Source organism: Telmatherina bonti (genome assembly GCF_933228915.1).
Source record: "Telmatherina bonti genome assembly, chromosome: 7".
NCBI classification, from domain to species: domain Eukaryota; kingdom Metazoa; phylum Chordata; class Actinopteri; order Atheriniformes; family Telmatherinidae; genus Telmatherina; species Telmatherina bonti.
The window spans coordinates 17,155,910-17,173,669 of NC_136625.1; the positions used below are offsets into that span (position 1 = coordinate 17,155,910).

A 17,760-nucleotide genomic window follows, 5' to 3' on the forward strand; every position below is an offset into this window, starting at 1 on the left:
GCATGGATCTCAACAGCTACTCCAGAGTTCCCATGGGCTTCTTGGATGCTTCTCTTATTAAGTACTCTTTGTGTGCCTTTCAGTTAATAATGAAGATGATTGCTTGATTTTGAACAGTAGTTTAAATTATATTACAAACATACATAAAAACATCAAAAACAAAACTAAAAAGGTCATACAAGATGACACAGGAAAAAAAAAAAATTAAAGAGCAATCTACATGTTAGAAAAGGAGTACAAAGACATATAAAATGTATTAAATCTGACCCCTTTTTCTAAATGTCAATGCTACACTTCAGAGAATTCACAAACTACATAAAAAATGCCAATCTATCCAGATGTAAGTATATGAGGAGCTACAAACATCCTCCAACACAAAAAAGTTAGTGTGTAAAAATGACACAGTGGACAAGATGAGCTTAGAAATGACTTTAAATGCCCCAAACAGTCATGAATTTACCGTGGGTGTCAGTGTCTAAAATTCTTACAGAATTAACCATGTTTTACCTACGAGTGGGTCTCGTATCCTTAGATAAAGCGATGACCCAACTACAGGAAACTACTTCATAGTTGTGTAAATGCTGACTTCTAAGTACATTTTAAGGTGTTTCATGTCAAAAACTGTACTCTTGCATCAATCAAACTCAATCAGTACTGCATGTTTGAAGCTCAGAGGGTTTAAAACGATCTTTCCATTAAAAAAAAAAATATAAAAAAAATTTATATTTATGGTTTAAAACAAAGCTAAAAGTAGAGCCAGGCTTGGGTGGAGATCTGCTGGAGGTGAGGAAGGGGGCATTTCCTCCTTGAAATGTCCTGGTACCAATGTCATCGTCTGCCTTGGTCTCTACCGCAGTCGCTGTTGGAAAACACAACAAGAAGCATTAAGACATTTAGGGTGTGGAAGGAAGTACCCACTCAGGCGAGATGTGTCAACTTTCCTTTGTACTAATTTTTTTCATAGCATTTCTCCTCTTTCTCCCCGCCCAGCTTGCGATTCCTCCAGTGCCACTCCAATCAACCATTCTGCCACTGGTTGTCATCTCCTCCAGGATTTTCCTTCTGCCTGAACTGTGCCTGGATGCTGGTTGCCGCTCCATGTCCATCCTGCTCTTCCTCTTCACAGGTGTCAGTTTCCTCATTCCTGCCACACCTGTTAGCCAATTACCTCCCTGCCAATCTCGTGGCAGGGAGGGGAAATACCAGCTGTTGCCAATTGCTAAATAGCTGCCTTGCTCCTAAATAAAACCAACTAAAAGTGCAGCAGAATATGCATGCATAAAAATATTAATTAAAAATACAAAACCCAAAAACCTAGGGGCAAGACAAACTACTCAGTCCACTTTGACATCAGAGTTCAGCAGGTTGAATACAAATGAAGGTGACACTTTTCAGCTTTTTATTTGTAAATAAAAACCTGAACTCTGGTTATTTTCTTAACACTTTATAATTACATCTTTTATGTTTGAGATAAAAAAATATACATTTAACCTTTTTAAAACTTAAAGTAGTAAACATTAAGTGGATAAAACTTTGAAGCAGCTATAAAAATTCAGCAACTCTGAATAAGCATAGTAAATAACGACATCATGTGGCACACACTGCCATGTGTGGAGCCAAACAGCCAGTGACATAACTTGTTATCATACTTCCAAGTTAGCTTAGGTAATATTACAAAAAAATGTTTACTCACCTGCCAAGGTCTGTGTACAACATAGATGTTCCAGTCTATTTCTGTTAGAGGCCACATTTTTTTTTTACTCTGAACAGGTGCCAAATATCTCACTCAGTGAGATATTTATCTTTTATCTCAAGATAACCCGATAAGCAAATAGTTACGACACATTTTCACTATAAATACGGCATTCGAACACCAACCATCTTTGCTACCCAGTAAAACAGGTGAGAGCTCAGTTGTGTTCTCTCAGATGGCTTTTTGTTCAGATTTAAATGATTTATTTCAGAAAATGCAATCGTTTTAAAACCTTTTTTTCTGTTTTCAAAGGTTGGGGAGAAAAATGAATGCCTTCCAGGTGTTTTCGCTCTTTTCGCTGTGCTTTCTGGCAGCCAATGCTCAGCTTATCGTGCCAGGCAGATGTCCCAATCCTGCTGTCCAGGAGAAGTTTGATGCTGCAAGGGTGAGACTATGAACTTCAGAGGCTGCATTAAAGTCTACGTTCTACATAATAATTTACCAGTTTTGCTGTAATAATTTTTCCCACTAAGTAAAAACTGAACACCAGAAGATTCTGTGGCAGTTCACTAACACAGGATTTGATCACTTCTTCTGCAGTATCTTGGTACATGGTATGAAATCCAGAGAGTGTCAACCACTTTCCAGAAGGGCCAGTGCAGCACTGCCACCTACAGCCTGAAGAGTCCTGGAGTTGTTGGTGTCTTGAACAGGGAGCTGCTGTGAGTATTTTCCACCATCAGCTGATTCCTTGCAGTTGTTTGAAATAAGCAGTTTAATTGCTTATAAAGTTTTTATGTAGCTTTCTGTACTTTTTCATGTCAACTTTAACAGAATTACTATGAAATAATACTTCTATTCAATTCATTTAGAAGAATAGAACTCTTTGTGACCCAAACTTTAAAAGTTTTGAAGGTTTAACTCATGTTTCACTTGTAATTTGTTGTGTTTTAGGGATGATGGGACCATTAGTGAGATAATTGGTACTGCCAAGCCCAGCCCCACTGAGCCAGCTAAACTGTCGGTCTCCTTCTTTGAGGGTATGGACCCTCCTTTGTCCTTACACTCTTCATCATATCAGTTCTTTGAATTCCATTTGAGCTGTTCTAGTTAACATATTGCAAATGTGAGAAACACACTGACCATCCTGTCTCTTCATATTTCCAGACTCTCCCCCTGCCCCTTACTGGGTTCTGTCCACCGACTACGACAACTACGCCCTGGTCTACAGCTGCACTGACCTCGGTGTGCTCCACTCACATTTTACCTGGATCTTGAGCAGGCAGCCCACTCTGCCTGAAGAGACCCTGGAGGAGCTGCACAGCACCTTGACTTCTATTGGAGTCAATGTGGAGAAACTACTCACCACCAACCAGGATGCTGATTATTGCAGCGTCATGAGAAAGTAAACCTGCGGCGTCAAATCTTTCAATCATATTGAACAAGATTTGTGGAATAAATCTTTGCTTGAAAGCAACATTTTGGGTTTTGGTGGTTCTGTTCTCTGGATTTGCGTGGCAGTTTGATGTAACCACAATCATAATGGCAATGACCCTGCAGTTTAACAAATATTGTCAAATTAACAACAAAGTTGCTTAAACTAAGTGGTTAGATTCTGATAGCGGTGGTCGTTTTGTAATCTTTACAGACTTCTTATTGATCCCTTTTAGACAAAACTCTAAATGAAACACCTTTGTGTCTTTAAAATAACCTGTTAATAAAGTCAAAGTAGAACAGAAGTCACATGCAAAACCCATTCTAGATAAAGTGCAGTTTGTGTCGCATTAATAATTGTTTCTGTTTTTTTTCCTCTGAAGTCACATTAATTTTCATTCATTAATTCATTCATTATCTTAACCCCTTAATCCGATTAAGGGTCGCGGGGAAGCTGGAGCCTACCTCAGCAGTCTTTGGGCGAAAGGTAGGGTACTAGCGTGGACAGCTCGCCAGTCCATCGCAGGGCCAACATCAATTTTCTAGCTGCAAAATTAAAGTTAAACCTTACTTGTATGAGGAGGTTAAACAGACAGGTATGTCAAGTGGTAATTTACATTGTCCTTACTGTTTTAAAATATGCAACTTATAATTGCTTTTTAAAAAAAAATCTTTTTTAAAGCTTGTCACTGTATTTATAAGTCATTGCTGAAGTTAGGTGGCTAAATCTAACTCTGTTGTCCAAGTTACTTAAAAACGTCTGTTGTTTTAACTCTTGCAGAGCATCTCAGCATTACAACATAGTGAAGATATCATAGGCTGCATCTTTTCTCTGAGTTTTTTTTTTTTTTTTCCTTTTTTGTGCAGTTGTTAATAATTCTTTTACATCATTCCATATTTACAATAAAGAGGTTTACAGGCTGGTTCATAAAGCTTATTATGGAACAAATGGAATAAAAAGAATATCACCGGTTTAATTAACAGAAAATGCATTTCTCTTTGCAGGCACATAGAGCTGACAATACACACCATCACCAGTGGAGAAAAGAGCCATTATCATTTCAGTGTGTAATTTTTTTATTTTAAGCCAACTTTTATCCCACAGTCCTGCCGACTGAAACAGGAAACATGAGTTTCGCTGTTCACTGGTTCATGTAGTAGCTCTCATCCTGGATTGTAGGGACCATCTTGTCCACTGACACCTGTAGATGACAGGATGCTGTGCAGCTCCTCAAAGGTCCTCTAGGGGAGGGTGGACCTCTATGGGGAAAAGGCTGAACCTGGTGCAGAAATAGACCAGAGTTACTGTCATGGGCATGGTACAGAAGCCAGTAGGAAGCAGGGGGAGAGTCTTAAAGGAGAAAAGTTATGCTGTTAAAGGTGCTGGAATATTCAGCACACACAACTTGAATACAAGGACATAATGGTAATGATTTGAAATTTTACTTCCAGCTTGGCAGGCTCAGCAGGGTCCTTGACCTTGGAAGTGCCAAAGATGGAATAAATGGTTCCATTATCACTAAAATATTATCAAAAACATGCAAAATAATTTCATTCCATTTTGCATTTCCCTTTAATTAATGTACTTACTGTTTTGTAGTGTGCATACTCCTGATCACTTTCAAAACTGCCTCGTATAACGCAGCAGCTCTGTATGAGGCATGGAAACTTAATACTCCTGATCAGGTATAAACTATTTAGATAAATAACATATCAATTAAGTAATGGCGGTGACTGAGGTTCAAGGGCGATAACTGAAGGGAAAAGCTACAAAAAAGATTACACATATACTTAAAAATAAAAAATAATTGAACAGTTATGGTGCTGGTACTCACAGCAGCTAGACTGCTGTGATGTTCGCCATCTCATGGCTATAGATGGCAAAACTGCGCTGGCCTGTTTGTAAGGTTGTTGGCAGCTTCTTGACTTCATACCACTTACCAAGGTACTATAGATATTATTTTATATAATGAGTATAAAATACAGTGGGTGCTCAGTGTTTAGTTTGGTTCATTGATCAGCAAAAGTGTGTTCATCCTGGAAACATTAAAGATGGGCTGAACTGCAGGCCGAGGACATTTGCCAATCGTCATGGACTCAACACTGGGTGCAATAATCAGCAGAGTCAAGGAAAGCACTTGCACGGCCTTCATCTTCTCAGCTCAATCTGCAGGGAAGAAAACAGGCGGCAGGACTTCATCTTTGTTGCCTTGAGAGAAAAAGATCAGTAGTTATGAACATAAAAAGCTGCTGTCTGTGTACCTATAATGTGCACAGCATTTTGTTTCCCCAGCAACATAAGTTTGTTATTGATAACATCCTTGAAACCCCCTCTGCGTGATGGAGATGGGGAGGGAGGGAGTGAGAGAGTTGGCCCCTGTTCAAATAAATACGCTGTTCAAACAGGCCTTTCACAGAAGTTTCTGGTTAGTGGAGTGGTCACGCGTGACTGGCGTGAACTAGATGCATCTGATTTGTTTATGTATCTGTGCAACTCAACATCACTTCAATAGTCATTAATATATCAGATAAAAATACTCCTTTAATGTCCAAAGGGCAAAAAGCAAGCAAACAGAAAATTTCTCTTAAAAAAAACACATAAAAAACAAAAACAACAACAACAAAAAAAACTAAACCAAACAAAAATCCCACATTTTAATTGGTCTGATTTGAAAAAACCTTCCCTTTGTGTTTGTTTGATTTCCAAGTAAGCAGCCCTTTAATAAATATTTAACTTTTATTCTCCAAAAATACATTTTCTGGTCTTCTAGATGCAACCCTCGTCCAACACAATAATGTAATGACACATTCATTTGACTCAGGTGTGTTTGACAGGGGTTGCATCTAAAGGTTGCAGGATGGTGGACCTCAAGAACCGAACCTGTGCATCCCTGGGCCATACCAAGTCATGGGGAGTTTACTTGGTGTTCCATTTCTTTTCTTTCTTTCATTGGCTCACTTTAATTATTTGTTTGGTTTGTGCAAATAGGTATTTGCTAAGTGAATTTATTTAAGAAGAAATAATTGAAATTTAGTTTTTTAAGATTCTCCCAAAATGTTTGAAACAATTTCCAACTTTTAATAAATGAAAAACCAGCTTTTGAAAATATCTAGTTTTGTTCCCTTTTTGTTAAACTGAAAATAAGAATAAGTTCTTTGGAAGAAAAAAAACAAAAACAAAACAAAAACAAACAAAAAAAAAAAGGCCTAAAAACTCAACAAATGCCAGACACCAAACAAAATACTTGCCAGTAAATGCCGATGAAACCTCAAATTGTCTACCTTTAGTGTTTGTTGTTATTGAATCTGAACCAGACTTTTTTTTAGGAGAAAACTAAAGCAGATTCAGTCACAACAACTCTCTTTGTTTCTGGCTTAACTTTAAATCCCTTCCCTGCTTTAACAAAGAGCTTTGGATGCTGGACTGGAACTAGTTTGGAGTTAAACCAGTTCATGAGTTTGTATACATTCACAGACCCCTGTCATGTGGCACATCCCACACTGCAAAATGTAATAATGGCAGAGAAAAGTATTCAGCTGTTAACTGTATTAAAATACAAATAACACATTGTTTAACTTTTGTTGAAGGAAAAGGAAGAAGATCTCATCCTAACTTACAATTAGATCAAAATTGTTAGGAGGATCAAGTAGGACAAATAGCAAGTATATATATATATGTGTATATATATATATATATATATATATATACACTGTGATGGGCAAGGCAAGGCAAGTTTATTTGTATAGCACCTTTCATGTACAAGACAATTCAAAGTGCTTTACATGAAACATTAAAAGCATTACAGAAAAAAAGCACAAAAGAAAATACAAATGAAGCCGGGTTAGAAGGAGCACACAAAGCTTCAAATACAGCTCGTCTTTGTGAGGGTCTTGATCTCCCGTATTTTTATTGCCAGTGCATTTCAACTCTGATTAACAAAAAAATAAGCTGGATAAAATAAAAATAAAGATGCTGGACTGGAACTAGTTTGGAGTTAAACCAGTTCATGAGTTTGTCACCAGAAAACATAAACTGCAGAACACAAATTTATACGACATGATGACTCGTAGAGGAATACAGAAAAAAGCACATGGTGAAAATATATTCTTAGTAAAGTTACAGTTAATTCATGCTGTTCAGTCACAGTCTATGCATGTGTGTGTGTTTTCTTTTGAGCTTTCTTGTAATCTGGATATTATCCTCCAGCAAATAAAGTGTTCAGCCTTATCTTCCAGGGATTTCTATTAAAACTGTGATATTTCCGTCCTACATGTGCTTTACTCTTGTAAATGATTTGCTTAAACGATTATTTCTGACTGCATTGCTTTGTTGTCAGGTTTCACATCCTTGGTGAAATAATCATAATGTTGCTTTGGGGTTTGGGTTTGACTCAATCAGGTTTCATCAAAAACAGATCTTCACCTGAGAAATAACCTCAATCTTTCCAGCCTTGAAATCTTCCCGTTGTTGAAGTATTTGTGTCAGTTTAGCAAAATACACACATCCCTTGAATCAGAATGTATTGGACAATCCACAGCATTTAAAAGCATAGAGATCACATTGGTCAATCAATTCAAGAATAGTTTAATATTAAAATATGATTATTTATTCTTTAAAAAATGTAAACCGGAGATTAAACTTTTAACCAAGGTTAAAATCTTATTAGTGTTTCTCTTTTAAATCATAGTTATTTGTTTTTACTTTATATATAATTCAACTTGCAGAATTTATTGTCATTTCATATTCTTCTTCCAGATCTCCACATTTTGCTGATGAAATGTTTCGCATAACTTCTTGTGGTTGCTCATCTTTTTGGGTCTCAGCCAAGAAGTGACAATAGCGATACAGTAACAGAATTGAGCTTGTTCCCTCTTAGAAACAGAAAAAAATGTTGTTAGATAACTGAGTTTCTAAAATGAATATTAAAAAAAAAATTATAACATTTGTCAATATCAGCTAAATAGCAAATTAAAAGCCACAAGCCAACCAAAGAGTTTTACTGAAATATATTCAGAAAGAAGATTAAAGCAAAAATATAAAAAAGATGAAATCCAGTAGAGGTGACTCTGCTCAGCCAAAAACCAGACTGAACAAGTGGGTCTTAAGACATGTTTTAGAAATGAACAGACTAATCATAGATTGTATAGAAAGAGTTCTCTCAGAATCACTCTCTCTCTTTCCTGCGCTCTGTCTGCCCTGGGTGGCCGGTGCCCGGCGGGGCCGGTCCTTGCTGGCTGGGGCCTGTTTCCCTTGACTGCGGGGGACCCTGGCTGGGGCCCCCCCTCTGCCTCCTCCTGGGTGGGTGTGTGGTGTGTGGCTGGCTCTGGATTGGGGCGGTTGGGGTTTGTGCCTGGATTCTCCTGGCCTCCCTTTTGCCTTTGTTTAGGTGGTGTCACATTGGCATGATCACTCTTCTCTGAACACGTTCCACTCTGTTCTGCATGTGACACAGTCACTGAGTCTCCTGCAGGTTTATTCATTAACAGCAGCTAGTTTTCTTTCTGTGTTTTTCATTTATATTTAACTTGTTAGTTTCTGGTGCCTCCGACAGTTGATGGGTTAGGCCTTCGCAGGGGGAATATGAATCTAAGATTGGCTTGTATGTGTGTGTATGTAAATGTGTTCATACAGGCAAGTGCATATATGCATATATATGTGCATATGTATGTTTTTCTTTCTCTATCTCTTCATCTCTCTCTTCTTCTCTTCCTCTATGAGGTGTTTTCTCTGTTTACTCTTCTTTCTCTTTTCTTCTATCCTCTCTGGTCCAGTCCAGCAGTGCAGACTCTGCAATACAAACAATAATGTAAAATAAATAGAGAAATAAAATAGGAATTCAGAAAATTAAGCAGATCATTATATCTATAAAGCTCCCCCTGGTAAAGTAAGAACACAGCATCCAGACCATCATTCTGCTTGCTTAAATGCTGGACAGGACACAAAAAAAAGAAAAAAAAAAAAAGATTGTAAAGGGGCAACGTGTTCTGCAATGTGGGGGCAACGGCTGCAAAGGCTCAATCCCCCTTGGTTTTCATGAAGGATGGAGGAATATCTGGGACCATCTAGTCATCTGATTCATGGGCTCTGGAGGGTTGATTCACCTTAACAAGATCATATTGATAATCTGGGGTCAGTCCATTCAAAGGCTTAAAAACACAACTCAGAACTTTTGCCATTCCCCCGTCACACACCCCTTATCAAGGCAGCCATCTTGCATCCTACCTGACCTGTTAGCCCTCTCCCGCCAGTAAAAGGCAATCTCACGATGACTCTTGTTTTGTTACTTTCTTACTTTTAATCTTCTTCTTTGCTGAATCAGCGACATTGCTTGTTCAAAACAGCCAGTATGTTTTCCAGCGTGAAGCAAAACTCTACTGCAATGTTACATCGTGTCCTGGATGTAAAAGTTGTATAGTGCAGTTTCTCAGCCTGCTGCTGGCAGCAGAAACTCCAGAAATGCACCTGAGAGATGCCACTGTGTTTTAAGGTCAGGAAATGATGTAATGTGTCTTTAAAAACAAATACAGGAATTGGTAATAATTTTAAAACAAACAGGAATTATTATTTTAGAAAGGAAATAACTATTCAGGAGCATTTGTCTTCTACTTGCCAGAGATATTTGAGGGAAAGATTTATCCAGATTTTAGCAGCACTTAATAAGATGCACCCAAGACGATACTCTGGGATAGTTACTTGTAAAAAGGGATTATTGCAGGGAAGGAAGAGAACAGCAACAACAACAAAAAATTAAATAGAATTGCACTGTTCTGGTTGTAAATGGAAGCACCTCTGTCCAACTGGACTGGCAGCAGTCTGACCAGCACTTATCAATGATGCCCCCTGCTGTTTGATTTCTTGCTTGTGTTGTTCTCACTCTCAGATGTATATCGCTGTGTAGAAAAGTGTAAATGATTGTAGAATCTTTTTTTTTTTTTTAATACATATTTAATCTGTGCTGAGTTTTTTTTTATTTTTATTTTTTTATCAGCGCTGTGTAAATGGTCATAATCAGGTATCAGGAGGTTGCTGGTTTTTTTAAATTTCCCAAACAGGAAGTCAGTTCAGTAGTCTAGTTGGTCCATGACCTTACTTACCTTACTCTCCTCTGATTTCTGCCTTTAATTCTTTTTTTTTTTTTTTTTTTTTTTTTTAATTCCAGTTTAAGGTTCTGTAAACCTGCGATGGACTGGCGAGCTGTCCAGGGTGTACCCTGCCTGTCGCCCAAAGCCAGCTGGGATAGGCTCCAGCTTCCCCGCGACCCTGAATTGGATTAAGCGGTTCAGAAAATGTATGCAAAAAAGGTTCTGTAAAGGCAGATAGAAATAGAAAAGAAGTCATGGTATAAATATGAGAAGTATGGTACGATTTTTATGGTTACATTTTCATTTCTGTTATATTCACAACAAATTTCCTGGTGTCGTTTCTATTTTGTCATTTTATTTTATAATTTTAAATAATTGCAAAGTTTGGCATTACTTTTAATTTGATCTTATTTTTAGATTTACAGAACATGGTGTTTTTGCATCCATTCCATGTTTTTTCATTTTCACCAGGTTGAAGTTGTTAAAAACATATTCTCTAATACACATTTTATTCATAAGAGTGTCTGCAAAGGTTCATGTGGGTCTGAGCAAAGCAAATGTTATCCCACTTGTTCGCATGGGGGCTCCTCAGGGACCCATCTGTACCTCTATGATCATTAAAAATCACTGCCATGAAAGATAGGATATGTATTTTTCTTCTTGACAAGTACAGGAGCCGTGAAGTCCTCAGTTTCTGTACTGACAGAACAGAGTGTATGAATTGGCAGAAAACATTAAATTGCCCCAAACATAAAGTATCACTAGTAAGCTTTGACAGACTTTTGCAGTTTGCGCCTCGCAATTAAAGACTAATTCGGCTTCCAGGCTTGTCTGAAGTTTCTCCAGCTAATAAAACTCAGTCTGATTGATTTTGACACTTAACTTATCTCTTGCTCTGTAAACTTGCATCTTTTCCTCCCTCTCTTACTCCTATATTAAAAACGACTTGTGAGAATATTTACATTTCATTCAAAATACATGTGCAATTAACTTGAAGTTTTTTATATTAAAAATACTAAGATTATACTCTAGAAAATAAAAGCATCAGTTATTAATTGTGATGTCAACCATCCTCTAACATTTTTCTTTGTCAGGGAGTGAAAAGGTTTTTACAAGCTTTGAACCCAAACTCCCCACTTTCTGAAAGATTTCTTAAATAAACCAGTGGTTCAAATACTGAGAGCTGTTGGGTCTGTTTGGCTGAAACACCAATATAAAGATGTGACCTTGGTTGTTCCTCAGCAGCAGCAAGTGCACATGTGTAACACCATACTTCAAGCATGTTCTCTTCTCATGTTAAATCTGCAGTGTGTGTGTGTGTGTGTGTGCAGCTGTCGGTCTTTAACACACATGACACATAACATTGTCAACTACATTACCAAAGCATGTGTTGGACTGTGTTTTACCTCCACATGTTCATCAAGTACACATGTTTTCCCTTTGACGATAAGTCAGTAGTTTTTTATGATCATTTTAGTTTGGTACACCCTATCCTTTTTCAAACACTGTTATGGCCTCTTGTGCTGCCCCCAAGTGGAGAAAACCTAAATTAATTCATGCTTTGGAAAACTTCCACACCCATCCAGCTTTGCTGCAGTACAAAATAATCACAGCATATGAGGGAATAAGCAGAAAGATCAAGTCACCCAGTGTAAAAAGCAAAGTTAACACCAATAACACTTTAACACTTCTTTTGGTTGTTTAAAAGGAGCATTAAACATCTGCAACTCACCCAGAATGCTGCTAGAGCTTTAACTAGAACTAAGAGGTCTGAACACATCACACCAGTCTTAAAATCTTTACACTGGCTTCCAGTCAATCACAGTATAGATTTCAAAACCCTGCTGATTGTTTACAAATCCCAGAATGGTTTAGGACCAGAATACACTGGTGATATGTTCAGAGAATATAAACCAAGCAGAGCTCTTTGACCCAAAGGCTCAGGTCAACTAGTCCAGACCAGAGTCCAGACTGAACATGGAGAAGCGACATTTGGCTGCAAAGAAGTGGAATAAACTATCAGTGGAGATTAAACTCTCACCAAATGCAGAAACCTTTAGATCCAGGTTAAAAACATTTCTTTTCTCATGCGCCTATGCATGACACCTGCACAGTAACTCATACTTAATTCTGCTTTTAATTATTTGAATATAATTAGTCATTTTATTGTGATTTTGTTATTTTTTGTTTTCTTTTATGCTTTTTTTGGCCTGTTTTTACACTGTCTGTAATGCTTTTAACGTTTCATGTAAAGGACTTTGAATTGTCTTGTACATGAAAGGTGCTATACAAATAAACTTGCATTGCCTTGCCTATAACCTAAAAGGCAGGGCTACGTCTCCCACCACCAATATCACCACCGCAGCTGGGACTGAACAGGTACAGTTTACCAGTTTTGGGAATCTGGCTTGATAACAAAACGTCTTTCTCACATCACATGAATATGTTGCAAACATCAAAGCATGACTTTTGCTTTTTATACAGAAAGAATAGACATTTACGGCTAAACGTCTGAAACACCGATCTTCTCTTATGTGACCACGGTGATAAAATCTACAGACACACACAGATTTTCTTCAAAAACTGGACGCAATCTACCACTCTGTAAGTGGATTGACAAGCAAGGTGACTCTTTAAGGAGTCACCTTGCTTTCCTCTCAGGTTTGATGGCCTTCATGATATACTTATTACGATGATCATGGGTTCCCGCTCATTTATAAAACACTCCAAAGTCATTCACCTCCACATCTACACAGTTTCTGCACCCAGTATCAGTAGTTCTGGTCTTCTAATCACATTATGCCACATAATCCAAAAACCAAGTCTTGCTTTGGTCAAAAGCCTTTTTCATTTATTGCATCATCTGACTGGACCTTAAAAACCCTGAAACTGGATGCTTCTCTTTTTATCTCTGCTTGTAAACAGGAGATTTTTTTTAATGGCTACAATTTAATACTACTTTAAAAATGTTTCAAAGGGTTTAATGATATCTTTGTGCATTTTTGTTTATTGTTTGTTTGTTTTTTTTCTTTATGTCCAACATCGTAAATAAAGAAAATGTTCTTAATGTATTGCCTGGTGAAATAAAGGTTAAAATCTCAGGAGGACAATGCAGAATTTATTTTTGTTTTTTAACAAAAATAAAAGTTTTGAAATGTTGTTTACTAAACTCCAAGTGATGGAAGAGCAGAATAAAATTATAATTTAATTCAAGTGGAGGCATATTGTCCTCAGAAATCCATCTTCATGGTCTTTATGCAGCATCTTTAACTTCTCTCAGCCCTTTGATACTGTGTGTCTCCATCTTACAGCCCACTGGTTGTGTGCTTGGTTCTTTCCTTGATCTTCTGACCAGTCGCGCTCGTCGTGCTCATCCAGGGAGAAACCAGGCATCTCTGCTTTAACCAAGCTTTGATGTATTTGGCTGCGGCTAACAAGTCACTCTGCTCTGAAGTGTATTAGCTGGAAATGTAGCCGTTTGATCTTCTTCTTCTTTTAATTTCAACATGTTTGTAGCCAGTGAGCTTTGTCTAGAAGCAGAGATCATTTATTAGTTTTTGCATGTAATAGACCGTGTTTTGTTTAAACTATTTTGCATGTTAAACAGCAACAAGACATTTCAGATGATTAAATGTCAGAGAAAAGACTGAGATACAGATGACTGATGCTTCTCTGCTCTTACGCTTTTATGTTTGAATATTCTATAAACTAAATGTCCCCCCTGAATAGTTTGGTTTGTGAACAGACTTTGACTTTGTTTCTTACTTTAAATGTTTCCTTTATGAATGGTTGACATCTACCCCCTAAACTTTTAATTATGCAGAAAAGTAGAAAACTCAAGCAAGTTTATTTAAGCATTTGTTTACCCACTGAACAAAGTGATTAAATCTTTAGGTGTTGCCAGGAGGAGTGTACGTACCCTCTATACTTTAACACTACTGAACCAGCTGAGGAACTTTTACTATTGACGCGTGACATGCCTGCAATTATAACAAGAAGCAACGGCATGCATTCTGCAGGCTGTGTTGGACAATTTTCAGATAATCACGACGTTTTGAAATCATTAAACTAATTTTCTGCTGCAGTGTGGATGCCAGTGCCAGCAGGGAAGGGAGCGAGCAAGCTGCCTTACACACATGTACAATCAATTGGTCTTTTCATCTTTTGTCTTTGAGTTGTTGCTTTCCATTTCAGAGCCTCTATGGGAAAATTAAAGATGATAAAAGTGACTGTTATGAAAGAGTGAGCTATGCCCACCCGCAGAGCACCCCCCCCCCCCCCTCCCCCAAATGAAATGTCAGCGTCTGTTTCCTTCAGAGCAGATCAGAGCCAATAAGTACCTGCATCTACAGCAGCTGTTTGATGAATATTGATCAAACTCTTTCTTTCCAAAGCCAGATGTTAAAAGCTATTTTTTTTCCCCCCTCCATCACCACATGTTGTACGGATGTGGAAAACAATTTGCTTCATTTGTTCACTGCCATGTTAACTTTTGCAGTTGCAGTTACTTTTCTGTGCTTTGGCCTGGTATTCATCACTCAAGTATCCCCAAAAAAAAACCCAATCATTCTAGTCAGGCGTGTAAAAAGGGCTTGAGGCAAGCAATGATCCTTACCATGACTGTTTCTTTGCTTTAGCTTTCACCTGTGTAAGTTTCCACATTCTGCATCTCAGTTAACATGTCTTCCTGTTTCATATATTTAGCTTTTCCTTGTGCACTTAGTTACATTTTTTTCCTGTTTATTGAGTGTTTAAAGCTTGTAGGCTACGTGTGGGGCTGACTCTGGGTCATCATTGAACTGAAATATAGTATCTTTCTCCTAATCTTCACAGTATCTTCACCTTAAATGTAACAAAAACCCCCAAAACAAACAAACTGCAAATAAACTTATGACAAAATATGAAGAAAAATAGAACTTCAGTGGAAAAGTAAACTAAACAAAAGGTAGAAAAGAGGTTGAAATCTGTATTTGCTTATCATAAAAAGGGAATTGTTTCCTTGGGAAAGACAGAAAACACTAGAGGACTATTTCACAGATTGCAGTGAGATTACAATAGTTTATGAAAGACAGGAGAACAAGAATGCTGCAAATAACCCAAATTGAATGAAAATCCTCAACAAATGTAAGGTTAGTATCCATAGTCTAGTTAAAAAATTCTGTGTTTGTTTAGACTTTCAAATCGTTGGGTTATCTGACTGATTTGGTCACATTTCCCAGATAAAACTGCTCAAATCACAACCTGGGACCTGTCCCAGTAAACTACCACGATGTGAACATGACTAGACATTGTTAGATTTGGTTGAATCTAATTATTCTGTACCACCCCTTTGCATAAACAAACTTTATTTAGCCAAGTTCTTTCTAAATTTGTTGATCCACTTTCCTGTACTTAAAATCATTTTTAAATAGTCCTGCAACAGCTTTGTCCACAACAGAGATGTCCTGCAGTCAAACAAACCAGCTAAATAAATTCAGGGATTATAAACAGCACAGTGATGTAAACAAACACATGAATTCATAAAAAGAGGCCCATTCACCCCCACCTGGAGCAGGAGAGCATCCTGATTGTTTTATAACATTTTCACTGGAATGTCCCCCATGACTCCAATTTGCTAATAACTCACTTCATGTCAGAAATAAAACACAAAGACTCCCATTGACGACACAGAGTCAGAGAACGGCAAAACCTTCCAGAGAACTACATCTCTGGGACAAACAACACAATCTGTAAAGAGAGGGAACGTATCAGACCAGCGGGACAAAGAGGTAAGAAAAATAATACTTCACAGTGTGCGTGAATGTTCAAATTACAGACATATAACATTTTGTAGTAAAACTTCATTTATCTGAAGTGATATGAAGCTTTGTTTGTGGAACGATGTTAAAAGATACGTAAGTAAAATAAGACTTTGTGTTTGAATAGTGAGGCATGATTGTTTTTATTTCTGCAGGTACCATGAAGTTTGTTCTGGTTTTTGCTCTCATCCTACCGGTTATCTGGGCTCAGGTTCCTCACTGGGGCCCATGTCCGGAGCCAGCAGTCCAACCCGCATTCAACCTCAAACAGGTACGAGTAAGGGGTCTGAATATATTGGATTGATTGCTTGTGCATGACATGATGGCCCTTTGCTCCTCTTACAGTAATGTTTTACAGAGTAAACTTCAGTTTTAACAAACTTTCATCCATTCAGTTTTAAATGCACAAATAGACTTTTCTTGTTTTTCACCAGGACAGATGTCATTTACTGATAATCTCAAAAAGCTTCAAAACTTTTAGAGCAAGTTTTCAAGTCTTTTACTACATTTAATTCTTTTTTAAATGTTGTCATAAAAGCATGTAGACGCTCAAACACCATGCCAGATGAGAAATATACGCAAGTAAAAACTGCATCTGCAGCAAATAAGTGGAAAAGCTTGATCATTCCTTCTGCTGTTCTGTGTAAAGTACTTAATAACTTCCCACCGGTCTCAAAGAGCATGTTTGAAAGGACATTTGTCGTACATATTACACAACTCATTACAGTATGTAGATTTATTCATAGTCTCTTCTAACGTTGCTCTAAATTGCCTTTGAACTTGTCTGCTCCTGCCCTTGCAGTTCATGGGGAGATGGTTTGAAATTGCCAAACTGCCAGCCCAGTTTGAGAAGGGCCGCTGCATTGAAACCAATTTCACTATGAGGACCGACAACTCCATTCGAGTGGTCAGCTCTGAAATACTGTGAGTCTCTGAGTGCAATTCATTAGTGTAAATAGTGAGTTGGGAAGTAATATTTGCATGCTGTGAATTTGTTTTAACTCAACTTGAAATCTGTGCTCATGGAATGAAACAGAAAAGGAGAGGTGAGGAAAATCGAAGGGACTGGTGTCATAGAGGATATGAAGAATCCAGCCAAACTTGGAATAAGTTATTCCTATGGTGAGTGGAGCCAGTATTTGCTGAGACAAACCCCCACTGCTCTGTGCTGTGGAGGAAATGATAAGAAATTGTAATCAGAAGTCTGATTTAGTTAGTGCTTTGTGCCGTCTGATGTTTACATATTTTGCCTTCAATTCTCTCCACCACAGTTCTTCCCTATTCCCCTTACTGGATCATGTCCACTGACTATGTGAACTCAGCCCTGGTATATTCCTGCACGGATGTCCTCAGGCTCTTCCATGTCGACTTCGCCTGGATCCTGGGCCGAACACGGAGCTTGCCTGAGTCCACCATCGAGAGAGCCAGAGAGATCTTCGCCACCAACAACATTGATGTGACCAGGATGATCGCCAGCAGGCAGCAGGGCTGTGACAAAACTCTCTGAGCAGCAGAGGAAATGCAACATAAGGTGGTGCTGTTGCTGACCAGGGGAATGGAAATGATAGTTGGATTTGGCCCAGAAAGATCTTTGTCTTGTATTTCATAGTGATTGTGACAATGAGGTCAACTAAGTTTGCTGTGCTTGTTTATGTGAGGAAAAAGGCCAAATTCACATTTACAGTTATTAACAGTTTGTCTGCAGATTAAATAAATAAGTAATATAATGTATTTGTGTACATTGTAGAACAA

The 17,760-nt window shown here is 37.9% G+C and overlaps 2 protein-coding genes and 1 pseudogene across 3 annotated transcripts; 2 read left to right on the top strand and 1 right to left on the bottom strand.

The window, feature by feature from the left end:
• Positions 1-2,018: 2,018 nt before the first annotated feature.
• Positions 2,019-3,102, top strand: apoda.2 (apolipoprotein Da, duplicate 2; the record flags this gene model as incomplete). Its single annotated transcript, XM_079243774.1, has 4 exons — positions 2,019-2,138; positions 2,294-2,415; positions 2,648-2,733; positions 2,861-3,102. 4 exons carry the CDS (start codon positions 2,019-2,021, stop codon positions 3,100-3,102), a joined length of 570 nt encoding a protein of 189 aa, XP_079099900.1.
• Positions 3,103-4,269: 1,167 nt separating this feature from the next.
• On the bottom strand, positions 4,270-12,887 carry LOC306758447 (annotated as a pseudogene). Its single transcript has 4 exons — positions 12,856-12,887; positions 4,574-4,646; positions 4,434-4,478; positions 4,270-4,369 (listed from the first exon to the last, which is right to left on the bottom strand). The product of its transcript is annotated as an uncharacterized misc_RNA (transcript).
• Positions 12,888-16,167: 3,280 nt separating this feature from the next.
• apoda.1 (apolipoprotein Da, duplicate 1) lies at positions 16,168-17,515 on the top strand (the record flags this gene model as incomplete). The annotated part of the gene is made up of 4 exons (XM_079243421.1): positions 16,168-16,279; positions 16,811-16,932; positions 17,045-17,130; positions 17,280-17,515. The coding sequence occupies exons 1-4, from the start codon at positions 16,169-16,171 to the stop codon at positions 17,513-17,515; spliced, it is 555 nt and encodes a 184-aa protein (XP_079099547.1). The 5' UTR covers position 16,168.
• Between the last annotated feature and the right edge of the window lie 245 nt (positions 17,516-17,760).